The 20,557-nt window shown below is 40.6% G+C and overlaps 1 protein-coding gene across 2 annotated transcripts in view; it reads left to right on the forward strand.

The window, feature by feature from the left end:
- The window catches only part of igf2bp1 (insulin-like growth factor 2 mRNA binding protein 1), a 47,177-nt gene that overhangs the window by 19,776 nt on the left and 6,844 nt on the right, over window positions 1-20,557 (forward strand). The window contains exons 3-14 of one of the 2 annotated variants that reach the window (XM_076882932.1): window positions 12,731-12,779; window positions 14,439-14,490; window positions 16,977-17,040; window positions 17,393-17,686; window positions 18,008-18,142; window positions 18,258-18,380; window positions 18,545-18,680; window positions 18,921-19,037; window positions 19,148-19,264; window positions 19,460-19,534; window positions 19,644-19,775; window positions 19,890-20,003. In XM_076882932.1, the coding sequence (XP_076739047.1) occupies window positions 12,731-12,779; window positions 14,439-14,490; window positions 16,977-17,040; window positions 17,393-17,686; window positions 18,008-18,142; window positions 18,258-18,380; window positions 18,545-18,680; window positions 18,921-19,037; window positions 19,148-19,264; window positions 19,460-19,534; window positions 19,644-19,775; window positions 19,890-20,003 (1,408 nt within the window). Of the gene's footprint in view, window positions 1-12,730; window positions 12,780-14,438; window positions 14,491-16,976; window positions 17,041-17,392; window positions 17,687-18,007; window positions 18,143-18,257; window positions 18,381-18,544; window positions 18,681-18,914; window positions 19,038-19,147; window positions 19,265-19,459; window positions 19,535-19,643; window positions 19,776-19,889; window positions 20,004-20,557 lie in introns of both variants that reach the window. The other variant, XM_004568626.3, reaches the window with a different exon arrangement.

Raw genomic sequence — 20,557 nt, forward strand, 5'->3', positions numbered from 1 at the left:
GGGCACTACGAGAGCGTATTTATTGGCTCTGCATTTCAGCAGCATGTGATGGTAAAGCTTAGGGAGTCTCAGGCGAGGTGTATGAGAGATGATCTTCATTGTGTTGGTAATGAGTTAGCAGGGAAACGGCTGGCAGACTCAGACTAAGTGATGTGACGACAGCCACTGCCAGGCAGGCTCCTGCCATAAACTTTACAGTGTTATGATGATGAATGTTTACCATCTTCATGTCTTTGTTCTTGACTGGACTGGCTTTCATTTTAAGACGAGAAAAAAACGTTTGTTTGTTTTTTTCCTCTTAAAATTATTTTTAAATGAAAGAAATCTGTGATAATGTTATAGAAGATGTGTATGCATTTTCTAATTTGTGTTAGTTATTTCATTAGTATTTTCCTGCATATTTATTCATTTTAAAATTGTTTTAAAAATCTCACATGTTGCTTTTCTTATTTTATTTTATTTTTGAGTACACTGCCTAATTAATGCAGCTGGGTTTTGTTACATTTGCAGCATGAATTTGTATTTTTACAAATCCTTTTCATTCACTTAAATCTGATGTAGCTGTTTGCTACCAGATAAGGTTTGTATGAAATACAACATGAAGACAAGTGGTTTAAATAAAGTTGGAATGAAAGCTCCCCTCATGTTTCACAATAATATTTTAAAAAGTGTTTCATAGTGACGATTAGGTGTCACTCTGCAAAACATTGTGTGTGCAGCAATTTTTCCTTTTTCTGTTTACACTTTACTGTTTTACACCTGGATTTATGAAGCATGACTTAGTTTGTACACGAGAAACTTAATTACACATCTGAGCCTGGATAATATTTGCACACAAAGGGAGAGGTTATTTTGTTAAAACTGGGTGAAGAGTTTCTCTTTTATTTTCATATTAAACTTTACTTGGCTTAAAAATTGTGATAAAACAAAAATTCAAAACAAAATATCATTAAAAACAGTTATTATAATGTTGTTATGTGTTATTATTATTTGTTATAATAATAATAATAATGATTATTATTATTTTTATTAAAACAACAAGGGAGTTAAATTGAAAGCTTTGGTAATATTTAAATATTTAAATTCAGTACATGTAAAGTGTTGTTAATTATCTGTCACGTTTAAAAAATAAAGTTGAGTCTAAGGACTGAGCTTTGATGTTGTGGGAAAACAGTTTGAAAGATTTGTTTGCACTCTGAACTCTTACTGCTGTCATGTTTGTCAGACACAATCTGCTGAGCACCACAGTCACGTCTGGGTGAGCCGTGCTGCATGCAAATGTTAACAGTGTGGGGACGCAAAACCAGGGATTTTATTCCTGCGAAAGTATGATAACGATGTGTTTTGTCATTACTATGTTTATTGCAGTACAGTTTGCAGTTGTAATATATTTATGTTGATATTCTTGATTAGTTTTCTCCTTTTTTCTCCCTGAACTGCTCATTGCAGTGACCACAGACCTAAAATTCTCATCTCAATATGAACTCAACTCCACGTTGTCAGTGTTTTGCTGGCTATGCTATAGAAACTTGTTTCACTGAGGTCTGAACAGCAGTGAGGAGCTCGATGACTCACTCGGCCCTCTGCTGTTCAAAGCTGGAAACTCAAGGAAGGAAATCCAAGGCGGTGAGACAGGAGAAGTGTGTAGTTCGTGTTAGTGTATATAATATATATATGTATATAACATACACAATTTTTTTTTTTAAATTAAAAAAAAAGTGTCTGTGTGTGTGTGTGTGTGGGCGGTGAGCAGACGGGCCCCTTTTCTTGCTGCTTTTCTATAGGCTACTCTTGGCCCCACCCTGTTCCTCACAGATTCAAAACAAAGCAGAGGCTGACATCACTCTCTCTCTCTCACTCGCTGTCTCTCTCTCAAGACAAAGCAGGAACTCCCCTCCCTTCTTACTCCTTCTCCCCCATTTTGTTTTTGAAGCGGGGAGAGGCAGAAGCTGGGCCCTCGTCCACTTTCTGTTTGCTGTCCACGAAATAAATCCTTACAAAAATGCAAAACTTGGTAACTTGTTGTTTCTGTCTCTAAAATATTAACATAAGAAGAGTCCGTTTTCTGGACATATGATGGCTGTGTTGCCTTTAAGGAATGAATATGTGGAGTGTTTGTGTTTTATGTGTTTGAAGTCTTCCAGTTCTGGACCAGAATTATTGTCCTGACAAATATTCTTTAATGAACAGTAAGAAAAAGCTCTGTGTTCTTACCCAGACACAGCTGCACAAATGACTCGATAAAAGTCTGTGGAGAGAGTAAAATCTGGAAGCTTGTTGAAGTTCCTAAATGCGCAGACGCACTCTCGTTTCATTATTTTATGACAGAAGATTAATGCTGTTGAAAAAAACTGAATCCCGAAGCTCTCGCTCAACAGTGCTTTACCTTCACAGCTGAAACCAGTGTAACAAATCAAACAATCATGTGTCGCTTTCACTCGTTTTTTCTGCACAATGTTTGACTGTATGTTTAGACAGTATAGAAAGCTGCAATGTTAAAAATCAGCTGATGGCTTTTTTCTTTAGTTCCCTGCTGACTGTGACAGGATGAATGGGCTGGACTCTGTATTTTTGTTGAGAGACATGTTATGAAGAAAGAATCTGTCTGTTTATAAAATACTAAGACCTACTCTTCTAAAAGATTATAACACAATTTTTCCTCAAAGTATTAATTTTTTTCCCTTCATATTCATGCGTCCCATTTTCAGCTTTCCCTGAAATTCCACCTTAAATATTGCTCAATTATTATTATTATTTTTAAATCATAAACATTTGACAAGTTAAAATAAATATGTGAAGAGCAAAGTGAATCCTTAAATTCTAATATTCGATTTTGGTATTTGTTATCTCTGGTTCACAGAAGTGTGCCCTAGTTTTAGACCTTTTATTTTTTTCCTTTAAAATAATGTAAACTTGGCTTTCTTTGTAACATCATCAGCTCATGTTGTTTATTTTGTAGAGGTGAGGGGATCCAACATGAACAAAAAAACCGTACTTAAAACCAGTTTGTGAGTTGACATTAAAACTGTTTGTTTGCTGTTTGCAGGTGAAAAATAGGCAGGCCTTTACTCTCATTTTGTTCTCTTGTCTGCAGGGAATCTTAATTATTCCTTTTTCCTTCTGACTGTTTTGCAACACATTTGTTATAAAACGTAAAGAAACTGGAAACAGTAAAAATATTTGCCTGTTACTTTTTTTCAAGAAATAAAGCTACCAAAAATCAGAAAAATGTAGTAATTGGATTTAGATGGTAACATTCTTCTTGATTCTTTAACCAAGATTTTTGTTGGAGTTAAATGTCTTTAATTGGTCCAAGAACTATTGTTCAAATCTTTCAATATTTTCCCGACCGTCTCCTGTCATTAAAATACATGTTATGAGCAACAGCCTGCCGTTATCAGGTTAACATGGCGGTTCACTCATATATCACAACTACAGTCACCTCAAGGCGCTTTATATTGTAAAGACCCTACAGTAACAGAGAAAACTCGCCATGTTACAGTAATTTAATATTGTCATATTATTGAGTTGTTCCTCGTGTTCAAATTAAACCCGAGAACGTGGCTCTACGTGACATTAATCTGTTTTCAGCCGCATCACAACTTTGTCGGTTGAGCTACGAAAAAATAAAAAAAATGTAGAGATGCGGTCATACAGCGGCTCGTTCTTTTAAGTGTTAAACTCGAAGCGTTCATTCGGGACCTTAAAAAACCCCTCTACAACCTTTACTCAGGTTGGAGTTTAATCGTTGCTGTCGGCTGCAAAAAGCAAACAGAAGCCGACACTTTTTGTTTCTCCAATCCTCGCGGCCACACAAACCCGAACAACAACCCCCAAACGTGTCCGCTATATCAGCCGCGAGCACTCGTGGCACACATTCTATAGAAGGCTGTTAGCCCCCTCCTCCCTCGCGCCGCTGGAGTAACTTCAGAGTAGTTTTTAAGCACTTTGTGAATGGACATGCGCGTTCCCCACTACACAGGCTGCGCGTGGAGGGGAAGCAGAGCGTTCGCGCGCGCTCACAGTGAATCCCTATGTTCAGGTGATTAAGACGAGATCGGTGTCTGCACGCACTCCCGGCCTGCATATTAGTTCCCGTAAACATTTCGTGGCGGACTTATCTCCGACAGTATGCGGAGACTGAGAGTAAGGCACCTCGCGGAGGGATGTGTTAAAGGGGTGAACCGTACTCACACCACAGCCGTGTTTTAAATATTACTCAACTGTACAGCTTATAACAGGACTGAATCAACTGTTATGGTGGTAGCTGAGAGATAAAACAGACGTATGAAGAAGCCCACAACCCAACACATCGCCTGCATGATCCCATGTTCATGTAATGGCGTATGTGGGCTCCTCGCCCTCCTCCTCTCATGTGCTGTATGTGCTCTCCGCTGTCATGTGACTGCACATTCATTGTAGTAAATGGGCGTTGCCTGGTCAACATGGCCGATGACTGGTTCTCACATGTATGTAGTCTATAGTATTATTTGTGTGTGTGTGGGGGGGGAATACAAGGAAGGAATATGCTTTTCTATTGAAGCCGCAAACCTGGCTTTCTAACACCTGTGTATACGCTGGATACCATTTCAGGGCGGACCGTAAAGCTCTCTAACTCGACAACAACGCCAACGTGTGTTTTGTCTCCACGTCGCGGGTTATCCGTGGAGACTTTATTACAATCAGCAGGAATGGCGCACAGACATGTGACCTTACAATCTGAACATGAGGAGCACCTCCGTCTCCGGCCTCGTCTCCCGTTTATCAATAGGTGACCGCTTTCTGATAAACTGTGCAACAGTGTAACACGCGAGGTTACTCCCTGATCCCGCCTGTATCACTGCGCAGACTGCATTTCCTACTATAGGTTAACGCCACTGCTTGGCTGTGGGGCCGCAGTTCCTCCGCCTGGTACAATGGTTATATGACACGGCTATAGGAACACAAAATGGCGAGAAGAGGAGGAGGGGCGGAGGCGCAGAGGGGAGAGCTGGTGGAGGTGCTGAAACGCCAACAGCTGATGTGATTATTATTAATAATATAATTTTAAATACAAAACCAAGGTTTAGACGAATGTTAAACGCAGGGATTATTTTAAGCGTAACGGGCTAACTCGTTTTCACAGAGGCTGAATCACACCTATATAAACGGCACACGTTGAATATTAAATAATTTAAAAAGTCTGATTTGGTAAGTTTGTCCACGGTAACAATGTCACAGGCCTAACCCTGAGATGGAAGCTGTGCCTATAGACCTCAAGTACAAACGGCCCACCTAAACAGCGAGGCGCAATTCAACTTCTCAAAATGGAGACCCTCGCCTCTCCAAAATGGAGACCTACCGCACGAGCAGCGGGCGGGGTCAGAGTGGCGAACAGAGCCTGAACTTTGACCCGTAGCCTACTGCTACACCCTCCCCCCTTTTTAACCTAAAGGAATTCCCAAACGGAGGCCTCTCTCGCCAACACGTTAAATTCAAAGTTCTCACAGGCAGTGAATCAGTTGTTTTTCAGTTTTCTCTCTTTTATTCTGTTCTTGTCTCATGAGTATGTGAAAAGTGTAAAAGGGAATAAAGAAATAAAAGTAAGAAATAAATGTTTTGGGGTTTTTTTTTGGTTAAAGGTTATTTTCAGTTTTCAGCAAAGTTTTTGCATATTAATTAACCAAAGTTAATAACTCTGTTATTATAAGTCGGGGATATTTACGAGTAACACACACATATTGTGCACCTTCGCATGTAGCTGTTGCACCGTCGGCTTCCTCCACAAAGCTCGCGCTGGACTTAGATTTAAGTTGTGGAACTGGGTGTTGATGGACCAATGAGAGTGCTGTCGGTGAGGGAAACAGCTTTTCCCCTATAAATCCAGGCAAATCCAGAAATGGTGACAGTTATGTTCTCAGACCTGGACAGTTCTCCAGGTCTGTGTTTAATTTTGCACAATATTGTTTGTTTTTTATTTATTAGAAAAAAATGCTGACTTGGTATTTTAGAGAAGAGAAGTTCACAGATGTAACAGACTGGATTCAGCTTCCAAATATGCTGAAGATGGGGAGTGGTACTCATCGTGGGTTTGCTTACTTATTTGGAAAACAAAATCAGTAACTAACTTATTGTTTACACACCGTTAAATTGCCAGACATCATGAACCCATTGAGAGCATGCGGTTTTCTGCCTTCTGTAATTCCACGTGGATTTACTCTTTAGGAGATGTTCCCTTCTTTTCTTTTACAGTTCTTTTCCACACCTGTGCATTAACACATATTTCCAGCTGGTAGGTGACGATCCTTTCCACTGACTGATATGCTTCACTTGTCTCTTCTATCTAGCACGGACAGGCTACGGCTTTATTCTCCTTACATTGCACCACCCCCCACCCACCCGTTCTTTTCCTCCCTCTCCCCTATTCCCACCACCTCTTGCTCAGTTTCCTCCTTCCTCCTCAGGTTTGTACTGTCTATTTAAAGCTTTCATGCATCTAAAGTTACTTCTACTGAAACTGTCACTCCGGCCTGCAGCCCTGGGGAAAACTCCAGGGCATGGAGGAAGGAGGAAACATACAGAGATGTAGAAAGGAGTGGGAATACGTATGGAAGAAAAGGATGAGACACACCTGGGCCTGGTTTTCCACACCCACAGTGAGGCAAACGAGATTTACCGGAGAGCAGATTTTCATTCTACTGGCTTTGGCATATCGCTCGAAAAGTTCTGGAAAAATATGAAGGCTCTTCAAAAGGAAGCACCACTTGTTTGCTTAATAAAGACTGAAAATAGCCCACTGTGACTGTTTTCTCATTGCAGTCTGTGAGGTTATTGTGTTTAAGTGAATTTATGATGAACCAGATTTTTAAATTCAAAGGCCGATCCACCTTTTCTTTATCTCACCTGACCATCGATGGTCATTCCGCGTCTATTTAACCTGCCAGCTCAGCGCTTTGAGGAGCACTGTCTTTGAAGGGTAACCGGGCAGAGAAAGGATGGTCTCCATCTAACTGATGGATGTACAGGTGGGACTGGACAATGGGTCTTTGGCCGGTGACAACGTTGGTGGGCAGATTGGGCCATGGTGTTTGGTCGCCATCATCCTCTCACTCCTCACTGTTAGCGATAAAATATTCATCCACGATTTTAAGCCGGCCAGATAGCTGTTATAAAATATTAACCCCCTGCACTTCTGTGCCCTTGTGCCAGCAACCAGCTTTGCTTCTTGCTAGGGGATATTTGAGTGTTGTAAGGGTTTTGTAATGGAAGCAGGTAATGACTTCTCTCTACACAATGGTCTCAAATTGTGTTCATGGGCTTTGCCAATCAGTGGTTACACACCTAGCCAAAAAATAAATTCAGTCACATATTAAAGAGATTTATTTTGTACAATAAGGCTACAGCTAGTTAGCTTAATTACAGCATATCTCTGTCTGGAAAAAGAGTCGCGCTTGTTTAGACCCACAAAAAAAAAGTTCAGTTCTGTGAAAGTTAGCCACCGCGGTCGCTAATAATGAAAGGTACAAACAAAGCAGTGAGTGTTGTTATTGGCTAAATAAAGTGCAAAGATGTTCCAGTTTGTATAATTTAGCTGTTTTTATTTTAAACCATAATAATTTTCCAGGTTTTCGTTTCTGACTATTTCTCACATTCATTTCCTTTAACACTTTTGAAATTGTAAGATTTTTGATTATCATTTTAAGTTAGACTTGAAATTAAATACATGAATGCATGAGTTTTAAGGTTTCAATTTTTAAAAATGTGAATTAAAATGGCGAATAGAAAGATTCAGAAGCATTTCTTTTAGGGGAACTTTTGGCACTTGCGATCTCCATTTGGAAATTCCCAAAAAGAAAAAGTGGAATTGTTGGCTGCTGTTAAACCTAAAAATGTATGTTGTGTTAGTGCTAGAGAAGAGAACTGTGGCTGTTTGATGTCTCATCCAGATGACAGACATTTAAAGTTGTTTGTGAGCTGCAATTGAAAAGTGTTTAGGAAATTTCTTGTGGTGAAGTCAAACTTGTGGCCTGTGTGGCCACAGGTGTTAATGCAGTCACCTTTCTCACTCATTATGTGTTAACAGACCTCTCTGCTGGAGGTTTCTTCTTTTAACAGGTTTCTACCTGTTAAAAGGGAGTTTTTCCTTCCCACTGTTGCCAAAGTGCGACAGTGGGACAAAGGGGCTCATAGCTTGCTAGAAGCTTCTTTAAGCCATACTCGCGTCTTTTGATTTGTTTATTGAGCCTGTTCGGCTCATTTGTGGTTTAGTGGTTTAGTAGAGTGATTGTAGGTGAGGTCACTCTGCAGAAAGCAGTTAATGCTCAATAATAAAAATGCAGATAAAAGACTTTGAGATGTATTGATGAGCACTTGTAGAGTAATTGGCACCATTTGTATGCATTTAGTTTTCCTATTACTGGGAGTATTTGTTTGACTGAGGTCAGTCCAGCTGCATCATCTTAATATTTATTGGACTCATTCTAAGGTTTGTTATCTGCAGACTTTAACCAAACTTTGTTTGATTTGATTTGACAAGAAACCATTCTGAACCCACATGCTGAAAATCTTCTGTCTTTGACCATGTATCCTTTCTTTTTACACTTAAGACTCTCCAAATATGTCTCATTAATATAAATGCTTATTCAGTAAGTAAAAATAGTAGCATTTGTCATCTGGGTTTTATTTGCTCTGCTGGAAGAGTTGGCAGTGAAACCTGTCAAACATGTTTTTGTGTCACTGAAAAGTCCCACTGGGAGCAGTAAAACACTGTTGAAACACATGCATGCACACATCACAGCCCTGACTGTGGGTGACTTTACACTTTGTGGCTTTGAATGCTGCCATGTTAGATTGTGTGTGTTATTACATGTATGTGCGTTTTGTGCTACTCGACTGCTGGGGACAGTTTTCATTGATTTTTCAGCTCTGAGCCTCTTTCTTTCATAAATGAAATGAAAGGAAACACTGCTGCTTGCAGTGCCATTACACACAGCGTCTCTAAAGTTCATTAAGCATAACTAAAACCACTTGGATGATTTCTGATGTTAACAGAAAATGCTTTGCCTTATTCATAGAGGGTAAAACAGTCAAAGTTATTCGTGGTTAACTCATGGTCTACAGTGCTGGGTGAACACTGTCCTTTGACTTCTAACAGCAAGATAAATCTAACGCTAAAATTAAAAGTAAAATAAAAAAAACCAAACCTGTATATTCTGAAATGGAAATTTTGAAATACCCATTTCCAAATTTGTCGATTAAACTATAACTATGAATGAATGTTTCATTGTGGCACAAGCGTCTCCCTAAGCAAAACAAACTAAAAGTAGACTGAATTATTACAAAAATGCATTTTTGTTTAAGTAACGTTTGCCTCTTAAAACATTTTCATGTGTCTCATGAAGTATGAGTGTAATGCTAGAAATACTACATGTATACGTCAGAGACTAAAAATGTGGTTTTAGAGATGTGAAATGTTGGCGAGGTCCTAGTTCGAAGAGGGAGAAGGCCCAGTCTCCTCTGCTGTCGTCTGCTTCTTGGTACCAGAAGTATCTGATCAACTGACTGTAACGATCTATTAGCAGGACGCCAGTTAAGAGTTCAGAAAGGTAAGAAGGTCCCAATCTAGTTAGTGAGTAAAGCAGTAGTAAAGATACTTTTGTGACGACTAGTTTGCCCTTTGTAGCCTTGTAACCAGCAGCATACTTCTCACATCATCAGTGAAGCTCTGAACAGGCGTTGGAACTATTTTGTGTATAGCTGCCTTGATGGTGGACACGATGACATTTGGGGGACATAGAAGGATCCAAGAACGGGATTGTTATTGAGTTCCTGTTGTACTTTTTGCTGTGAAAGTGTAGGACGTCATGTTTACACCCACAGACCTGCCTCACTGTGGTATTGGAGACTAATCTGAAGAGCTCTGACCCTCGGCCTTTGACCCCCCCCCCCCTCTAGAGCAAAGACCTTTTCCTCTCTCCTCTCCTCCACCACCTCCTTGAGGACCTCACTTTTCATTTTTTTTTTTGGCTTCTTTCCTTTCTTCTTGTCTTTCTCTTTGCTCCATTGTCCTGCTGGGGACTGGAGCAGAGCTTGGATTTAATGCCTTCACAGCTGAGGGAACCTCATCACCTTCAGGTTTTATATTCAACCTTGGGCATTTTCAAGCTGCATTGACAATGGGTTTCCATCTTTGCGCATCAACGCGGACTCGGGGCGGGGGGGGCGGGACGTCTCAAAGCAGATTTCTTTCTTGTTTCGTTAATTTATGTTTATTTTAAGCTGTGCAGTTTGACACTTAAATTAGTCTTGTGCACTTAAAATTGCCTTTACTTTGTTTTTTTTTATGCATATATCTGTAGCTAACAACAGTCTAGTTCAGCATTATTGTTTTCACTACTTTGCCTAATGACAAAACATATATTATAAAAATAACATCTTAATTTTGTGAAGCAGCTGAACAGATATGTCAAAGGCAGGCAAACCCACATGTAAGTAAAAAAGGTGATACTTAAAACTGAAAAGATATAACAGATGAGCGATGTAGCACATAAGTAAATGTGACGCATTTTGTTGTGCTGTCCATCCGCCCACCCATCCATCTTCTTTTCCCGCCCATTCTTAACTTGTTGCCATGGTTTCAGCCAATGGTGTAGGCTGTTGGTTGGCAGGTGGTGACGCCAGAGGTCAAACAGGTTCAGTGGCCGTGGCCTGATGGGGGGTTGGGATATATTTGTCTGTGGGGGTGATGGGTTGGAATGACAACGGGAAGGATAATGAGGGGCTAATGTGTTGATAAAGTTGAACTTTGGTGTAGTCGGTGGTGTTTAAACATGTAACATTTGGACAGGTCTGTCCAAAAAAAAAAAGTATTTATTTGGGCTGGAGATGGTGACGTAGCTGATAGCCAAGCGCTCATTGAGGATCAAAAGGGTTTTTTCTTTCTTTTTTGGTGAGGTGGGGGAATGGAGTATGGATGGAGGATGTCAGGTATTCTATATGTACAAAAGGCTATTCATCTGTGCTCCAGCCTCCTGGGGGGTTAGGCTGGCGTTTAGTATGGGGGTTGGCCGTTTAAAGCTATTGATGCTCAGTTGGGTGGGGTGCATGGTTCTTAAAGACGGTAAAGATAGAAGAATGATTGGCTAAAGGTTTTTGAGTTACTTAGCCAAATAAAATAACCATTCTAACATTAAAAGATGCCACTAGCATGATTCTTTAATATAAACGGCTTCATTAAAAGTGAAAGATGTAGCAGATAGAGTAGTCTTGAGTAAGGATGAAAATGAGGAACCATCACAGAGGGGGAAGGTTCATGCCTGTGGAAATCTATCCACTGGTGAACTGGTTAAAGAAGAGATGTGGGCAGGAAAACCAGATCTGTTCACACATTTTTAAAAAAGCTGATACAAATGGGTTTATTCGAGGGGAAAATGTGTCGGACTATGGTTCTCTCATTGTGTGTGGGTGGTGTGGCTACTCTTCAGGTCGAGGTGATATAGGACAGATCTATATGAGAAATGCAGAGAATTTCCCAACTGGCTACCTCAAGTCTGACATGTTCAGATAGAGACGATTTAAAAAGCTTTGTTTTGAAAATAGCATGTAGGTGAGTTTGGCAGAGTCAATATTGAGTCATTGATGAAAAACTAAACCGTTGCAGAATGGAATTTCAAACCTTCACTGTAATTAGTATTTCAGTTAAATTGCCATGTTTATTAGCTGCAAACTTGCTTTAATCACATAATTAGTTTTACCAATGCTGTCTCCTTCTGGTTTAATTTTCCACTGTTGTAAAATATGGTTGGCAGTAGTTTCAAAATACTTGGTTTGTCTTATTGTGAAGCTCCATCCACTGACGTGTGGATGAGACATTGATGCAGACTTGGAATCATTTTGGCTGGTCTGTTATTCCTGGGAAGGTTCACCACTGTTCCAAGTTGTCTCTACTTGTGGATAGTAGCTGTCATCATAGTTCGCTGGAGTCCCACAGCCTTAGAAATGGCTTTGTTTCTCCGCTGTTCTTGGGTTTCTTTAAATGATAGAAAATCATTTAAGAGCTGCGTGTGTGTGTGTGTGTGTGTGTGTGTGTGCGTGTGTGCGTGTGTGCGTGCGTGTGTGTGCATTTTACCCCACTTTGGGTGCCACAAATGTCGTGAACTGAACACTGTCGGTCAGTCTGTACACACCTCCATCCATTTTCTTAACCACTCAGCTGGTTTAGGCTCATTTTTGCAATAGGGTCCATGCCCTCTGTCGCAGGGCAGGACAGGTCGCCAGTCTGTTGTAGGTCACCACAGTGTTGTAGAGAAACCTAACTGTTCGCTGCTAGAACAGCAAATGTGCATCTTTAGATCTGTAGCTCACAGGGCTTGTTTCTAAGTGATATAAACGTCTTCATCTGAACTAATAATAGCAAAGAAGGTTGGTGCACTGTTTCGGTTTAGTGTTGGACCAAAGGCTATCTTGCTTTCATCACCTGTTTGTCACTCAGGACACGTTCTGGCTTCATTCAGCAGCTGCTTCTTCCTGTCACTCTCTTGTATTTCTGAGTCTCTCTCACACACACACACACACACACACACACACACACACACACACACACACACACACACACACACACACACACACACACACACACACACACACACACACACACACACACACAAGCATTATTTCATTCTCTTGAAACTTTTAAAAGCTTCTTTCTGTTTGCAAAGCGTTAATATTTCCTTAAATCTTCTTCTCTCCACAGAACCAGGAAACTCCAGATCAGAAACATTCCACCTCACCTGCAGTGGGAGGTTAGTTCCCATTTCCTTTATTTTTTTTAAGGTTATAACGTACAAATTTTATGGCTGACACTTCAGATGGCCACATCACATTACAAATACGTTGCTTGCTTATGTGTAAACTGTTGCCCAGGTAAAAGGGAAACAGTGTGTGCAAAATGGCCACTACTTTCTCTCCCATCCAAGATGGGTTTTCCAGGTCTGTCTGGCAAAAAAAAAAAAAAATTGAAACAGGAGTCGTAGGTTCGAGTCCCGACTGGGGCATCTGTATGAAGTAAGATTCCTAGGCTAGACTAACCCCATGCTAACCAAGCCTACCTCAGACATGCCCGGATTAACAATGTCTGTGTCAGGTGACCCTGATGAGAAGTGGGCTACTGGAGCAAGAAGGCATCGGTGGGAAAGAGACAAAAATAGGGCACTGTTGGAATGCTACATGAATAGGATGAGCTAGGCAAGTGGCTCCTGGAGAGCCCAGGAAGAACATCTAAGATCTCTGTGCAGAAGAGCGCAGTCGTAGGAACAGCTAAGATACTGTGCCGAACCCTCAGGCTCCCAGACCTCTGGTAGAGACTTGAAGCATATATATGTGTGTATATAATGCAAACAGAAATGGAATGGAAAGAAGAGTGCAGAAGGCACTTTTAGGGCAAAACTACAGACTTTTCTTCCCCTGTTAGGCTTTAAATCTGTTGATTCATCAAACATGACTGACTACAGAAGAATGGAAAGTGGAAGGATCACTGTTCCCTACATTTGGTGTGTAGCTCTGTGCACTTTCATTGTTTTTGTGAGGGCGTGGCACACCCGTCTGCCTCTTCTGGCAAGCGAGCGCCTGTGGGAGTGGCTCCATGTGTGCATGTGCGTATGTGTGCGTGAATACGAGCCAGACTTCTGCCTTTGTCCACGTGAGGGCAACGTCTCAATGCAAAGTTGACTGAAACGTGCTTGAATCAACCTTAATAAACATCCAGAATTTACAGGCGCGCATGATTTAACCTTAGAATCACAGTTTTTGGGGTCAGGCATTTACGACATCATCATCTATGTATGAATGTAAAATAATGAAAGTTCATTAAGTATGTTGGGTTTAATAGTTTTCTGTTACATTTAAGTTGAAAAATTTCAAAGGGGAAAAAAAACAATTCAGCTTTATCCTGGTAAATTTAGAGCTTTAAGTTTGTGTAAATATGTGAACGTCTGTCTTTGGGGTGGAGTTGGGGAATCATGATGACTCGTTTCCTTTAAAATCTCCTCAGTTATTACTGGTGTGATCTCAGGTTATATTTACATGTTTAACATTTGTAGCTGATTGTCCAGCAGCCTCATTTTATTTCTCTCTCAATCTTTTTCTGCTAAATTTATCTTGATTTTTCACAGAAATGAAAACAAAGTCATTTTGTTGTCAAAGAGTGACCAGCTGAGTGGTGTTATTCTTCGTTTATTGCGTCTTTTGCTCCTGAGCTTGCAGACCTGTCAACAAACACATAAATGATGAAATATCTTATTTAAGTGAATGCCTGTCTTATATTACTCTACACATATGTTTGTGAAATAATCATTTGTGCTAACAAAAAGATGTTTTGAATTGAATGACATTGTCTAGGATTTCCTTAAAATGGTTTTGTGCTGGGATTTTATAGTGTTCCCTTCTCTCCGTCTCTCCATCAGGTGCTGGATGGACTCTTGGGCCAGTGTGGAACCGTAGAAAACTGTGAACAAGGTGAGATCTCAATAAACTTGAAGCACATTTTATTTTAGTACTTGTTACTTATGTTTTTTATCTCCCACATGTGTCATTAAATAAAAATATCTGGCAGTTAAACTTCTCCTTTTGCGCTATTGTTGGACAGCATAATGCTTTGCTGACACCTAGTGGCAGCACATTGGTAACTGCAGCTCAGCTGAGCAAGTTTGTGGTGAAAAGTGAACCACCAAAAACCTTTTGGCAAAGAGGTTTCTGCAGCGTATTTGCAGGTTTGATTTGGCACAGTTCTTTGACCTGGTGTTAAATCAGAGTTTAGACTTTACAGTCGCTCCTAATTTCAACCAATGATGTAAGGTGACTGTGTTCAACACTGCACCGTGGATTCACAAGATACTTTCGCTTGGCCCTCATCTTAAACCCACTGGTTCAGTTCCATTTATTTTATATTTTCACCATAAATTATTCAAATGAATAATTACTATTATCTTTTAAAGATTTTTACTAGAGCTCAGGGCGTTCCTATCAATGATCCAATGCTCAAAAGATATTTGATTAATTCAGATTGTCACGTTTTACATGATAGCGTTCAGTGTTGTGGCGTGAAAACCAGTGATTTGATCAAAGTGGTAGGTTATTGTTAATAATAATAATAATAATAATAATAATAATGGATACTTTATTGATCCCCATGGGGAAATTACTTGTTTTTCTCTGCATTTGACCCATTCACTCAGTGAAGCAGTGGGCAGCCCACTAAGCAGGCGCCCGGGGAGCAGTGTGTAGGGACGGTACCTTGCTCAGGGGTACCTCAGGGTAGCCGTTAAGTGATCTCTTGATTATTGTAATTAATCAAGTCTTTGCTTCAATTGTTTAAAAAGTGGGCAAAGAGAAAAGCTTCTTTTTTTAATGATGATGATGTAGAAATCCAGTTAACACTTTCCACACAGATTAAACCCCTGCATCATCACTTTTTGAATTCTCAAGCACACTACCAATATATATATTATTATTATTATTATTATTATTATATCAGTTCTTGAACATTAGTGAGAACAAGTAGATCTAGCAGGAATGTCACTGTTGAGGTACTCCATGGGACAGAAGTAGAAAATGCTGGCAGTATCATATAACCGACTGGCTAACTGTGGATATTAATCACTGATTCAATTTGAGCCTGGACCAGACAGCATGCTATTGATCCATAAACCTTAGAGTATGTGGTGCATGGAAAAAGCACAGCAACTCTTTCTGCATTAGCTGCTGGTAACATATATTCTGATCTTCACCTACAGTACCTTATAGTTACAGCCATATTATGAAAACATTAACCTATGTGTTAGTGATGCACAGTTACACCTGTACTCACTGCAGACACTTTTTTTGGATGCTTGTTATTTCCACGATTTAAGATGAGATACTCGAGTTATTCCAAAAGTTCAGAAATGACTGCGGGTGCCAATATTCATGCTTTAGAGAGCATATCTAGGATTGAGTTATTCAGTTAGAGTACACAAAAAGGCTTCTGTCTTCTAAACCATTTTGGTGTTTAGTTGTTTTTAAAGAGAACCGTAACTCTCTGTGATGTGCTTTTTAAATGTAGTAGCAAAACACAAAGAACCTTCCTGTAGCTGTCAGATGAGCAGAGATGGTGCATGACCGTGATGATTAAGGGGGTGGTTTTCTTTCTATGTGTTACATGAGCTAGTACATGAAGTGGATACTTTGTTCTATTCGGTTCAGTTTTATTTAATTATACAGCACCAAATCACCACAACAGTTGTCTCAAGGTGCCCTATATTGTAAGGTAGACCCTACAATAATGCATAATGAGAAAAACCCAACAATCAGATGGCCCCCTTTGAGTAAGCGCTTTGGCGACAGTAGGAAGGAAAAACTTCCTTTTAACAGGAAGAAACCTCCGGCAGAACCAGGCTCAGGGAGGGGCGGCCAGAGAGAGCCAGAGATTAATAACAAGTGTGATTCAGTGCAGAGAGGTCTATTAACATATAGTGTTAATACTAAACCTGTTGCAGCATAACTAAGGGAGGATTCAGGGTCACCTGATCCAACTATATGCTTTAGCAAAAAGGAACGTTTGAAGCAACCCGCGATATAGTGAAGGACCACTGTAAATGACTGATTCATGTGTGTTTTCACCCCTTTATGTAATGTTTTTTGTGCAATCACACTGTAAGTGGCCAAACTTACCTGTTTAAATGCAGTTAGGCTAGTGCAAAAAGTATAGTTCTGCCAATGATAAATATCCATGTTGACCTAGGAGCTTGTAATCACCCATGTCCACCAGTGATAAAGGAATAAATATGTCATTGAATACACATGAAAAAGTAGTTTTTGATGACAAAAGCACACGTGCACTCTAGAACGCTCTGAGAGACGTGCACTAATGTGTCACACACATCAGTCAGTCAGCGAGGATGCTGTTTAACCTGGTAATGAAACAAGTTACAATGTATTCAGACTTCCTCTTTTCTTTCTTTCAGTCAACACAGATAGTGAGACCGCAGTGGTTAATGTTACCTATGCAACCCGCGAACAAGCCAGGCAGTAAGTTGCTCATCTTAATATTTTTCCATCTCTTGTTCTTTCCACAGTCTTTTGAATTTTGGTCCATTTTGTGTATAACAAACCGCTAAGGTGTGTGTGAAAAGTTGAATCATGACTTTGTGTAGCATTTGTTGCAAAATCTACCTGCAAAGAGTCTGTTGTTATGCTCTAATTAATTATGTATTGTATATATATATATATATATATATATATATATATATATATATATATATATATATATATATATATGTATGTATATGTATGTATATGTTTGTCGCGGTGACCTCTTAAAACTGTGCCGTGTCGATAATCAAAGTAAATATGACTTACTGCTGCTGTGCTGGGTCCTCAGAGCCATCCAGAAGCTGAATGGATACCAGTTTGAAAACAATGCCCTGCGTGTCTCCTACATCCCCGATGAAACCTCTGAACTGGAGGGAGGCCAGCGGGGGCCTGATAACGGCCGGCGACCTGGCTACGGGCCCCGGGGCGGACCCCGCGGTGGGTCCCCAAATTCTGGGATGCCCTCCAAACCTCCACATGCCGACATCCCTCTGAGACTGCTGGTGCCCACACAGTACGTTGGCGCAATCATCGGCAAGGAAGGAGCCACCATTCGTAACATCACCAAGCAGACACAGAGCAAGTGGGTAACAGCGTGATGGGTTTATTTCACACTTAATGTATGATCTGTAAGATAGTTTGATGGATGGATGAGAGCATTCTGATATGAAACCTTTTCCTAAACACTCCAGATTAAATGTATGATTTTAAATGCTCAAATTTAAAAGTTTGATATCTATTGCTCTTAGAAAGAAAAATCTGCTTTCATAACTGTATCGAGACACTCTGGTTCTTGTTAAAAAAATGCTTTTTTTAACATTTTAAAACTCTGCTTTTGAGCTTTTTCCCTGTGTCAGAATTGACATACACAATTCCATGTGTGCATTTCTTTCTGTTGCTGCAGGATTGACGTCCACCGCAAGGAGAATGCGGGTGCTGCTGAGAAGCCCATCAGCATTCACTCTACCCCTGAGGGCTGCTCAGCTGCCTGTCGCATGATCCTGGACATCATGCACCAGGAGGCCAAAGACACTAAGACGTAAGTTATCATAGTGATCCAGCACGGTAACAACCTAATGCAGTAAAACTGATCCTGGAGCTGATGAGTTCTCTATAGCAGCAAGCATGAAAATAACAGTGGGTTCCACTTGCAGTGCTGATGAGGTCCCTCTGAAGATCATGGCTCACAACAACTTTGTTGGGCGGCTGATTGGGAAAGAGGGACGCAACCTGAAGAAAATTGAGCAGGACACGGATACCAAGATCACCATTTCCCCGTAAGACACACACCAACTTGTGGTTGTGTATTAGCTGAGGTGAATGATTTATTGATTTAAAGCACAGAAAGACGCCTCACTGCAGCTCACCCATGAGCGGATAAAATTTCTAGTTGAGCCACATCAGTGAGTAACACCTCGCCGTGTGCCGTCTCTGTGTGCAGTCTCCAGGACCTGACGCTGTATAATCCAGAGAGAACCATCACAGTTAAAGGCTCCATCGAAGCCTGCTGTCAGGCTGAGGTGGAGATCATGAAGAAGGTCAGGGAGGCTTACGAGAACGACATCGCAGCGATGAATGTGAGTGCACGCTCACAGAAAACTGGAGGGGAGCCCAGCGACGGACTTTGAACTCTGTGAACTTATGATAGCAATATGATGGCGAGGCTGTTTGAATCGTATTCAAATAATGTCAGTAGTACAGCACAAGTACGAGAGATGTGCTTTTTTTCTTTGTGTTGGTTCAACACTAGAACCAGCCCACCTATTGTAACTGTCATTGCGGTTTCTTACCTACGCTGTCCTTCTCTGCAGCAACAGACACATCTGATCCCTGGCCTTAACCTGGGTGCTCTGGGCCTTTTCCCTTCTTCCTCCAATATGCCCCCACCACCACCTGGAAATGCAGTTGGTGGCACCCCCTACGGCTGCTTTGGGGTAAGATTACCTGAGAGATCAGCTGATTATAGTTTTCTTTCTTTTTTCTTTTTAAAAGACTGTTGCTATTTATTTAATGGGATTTTCTTGGCTTTGTTTTTTTTTTTCAGGCTCCAGAACAGGAGACGGTCCATGTTTACATCCCAGCACAGGCGGTGGGAGCAATCATTGGAAAGAAAGGACAGCACATCAAACAGCTGAGCCGCTTTGCTGGAGCCTCCATTAAGGTGTGTTGATAAACAGATGCATCTTGTAAACACTTTTCAGGGGAAAAATACTTTGTTTGCATCTGCAGAAAGGTATTTTGAAAATACTAATATTTCCTTTTCCAAATACTGCTAGATGGTGAGGACTACAGAGCATTTACACTTCTCAAACCAAACACTGAGATTTGAATAATGTATTTCTTGTATCTCCTTCAGATTGCACCAGCTGAATCTCCAGACTCCAAAATGAGGATGGTGATTGTGACAGGACCCCCTGAGGCTCAGTTTAAGGTAATCACTGATAGTCATTTACCTCTTTTGTTTGACATAATATCCCTGGTTGGTGGAACAACTGGTTGTTGGAAAGTGTTAACCTTCTTTTGTTTGCCCTCTCCTCCAGGCTCAGGGCAGAATCTATGGCAAACTGAAGGAAGAGAACTTCTTTGGGCCAAAGGAAGAAGTCAAACTTGAGACTCACATCAAGATGGCAGCTGCTGCTGCAGGAAGAGTGATTGGCAAGGGAGGCAAGACGGTAAGCCACAAAACCGTATACGTTGGTGTACTTCCAGTAGTAACATATTCTGCACATCAGGGTGCTTTAAGTAAGGACTGTTGCTGCCGCACTAACCAAGTCTCGTGTCTCCAGGTGAACGAGCTGCAAAACCTGACAGCAGCTGAGGTGGTGGTTCCCAGAGAACAGACACCTGATGAAAACGACCAGGTCATCGTCAAGATCAATGGGCATTTCTATGCTAGCCAGGTACACCTTTACTGTTTTGTAATGTGCTCATATATCATGTTCTCAACAAACTGTTCTATGGTTATGAACTATGAAGTATCACTACTGCTACAATGACCTTTGTAATGTGTCATTTTAATTGTTTTGACACATAATTAGGTCTCAGTTTTTGTTTGCAGGTATTTTTCTTTGACTCTCATAATCCAAAAAGTGTGAGTGTGAGACAAATTCAGTGACCACTTCTAATTAGCAATGATGGAAAAAAAAGGAAAAAACCTCTCTGATTGGTTGAAATTTGAACTCACATCTAGGTGGTGCTAATGGTTACTCAGTGCCCTGTTGCGTATTTAACACCTCATACATTATAACACATTCATGGCTTAGTCATATTTATTTTATTCAGCACTGTATGCTCGCTATGCTAAGCTATGTTAGCTTAGCTACCAAAAAGATGTTAGCATTTATAAGTAGCCAATGGCATGTGATTGTCTTCCTGCATTTATGAGGTTAAGTATCTGTGCTAACATTGATTCATTTTAATGGTGCATATGTTCATGCTGCTGATACTCAGAAAG

Source organism: Maylandia zebra, linkage group LG4 (assembly GCF_041146795.1).
Source record: "Maylandia zebra isolate NMK-2024a linkage group LG4, Mzebra_GT3a, whole genome shotgun sequence".
Classification (NCBI taxonomy): domain Eukaryota; kingdom Metazoa; phylum Chordata; class Actinopteri; order Cichliformes; family Cichlidae; genus Maylandia; species Maylandia zebra.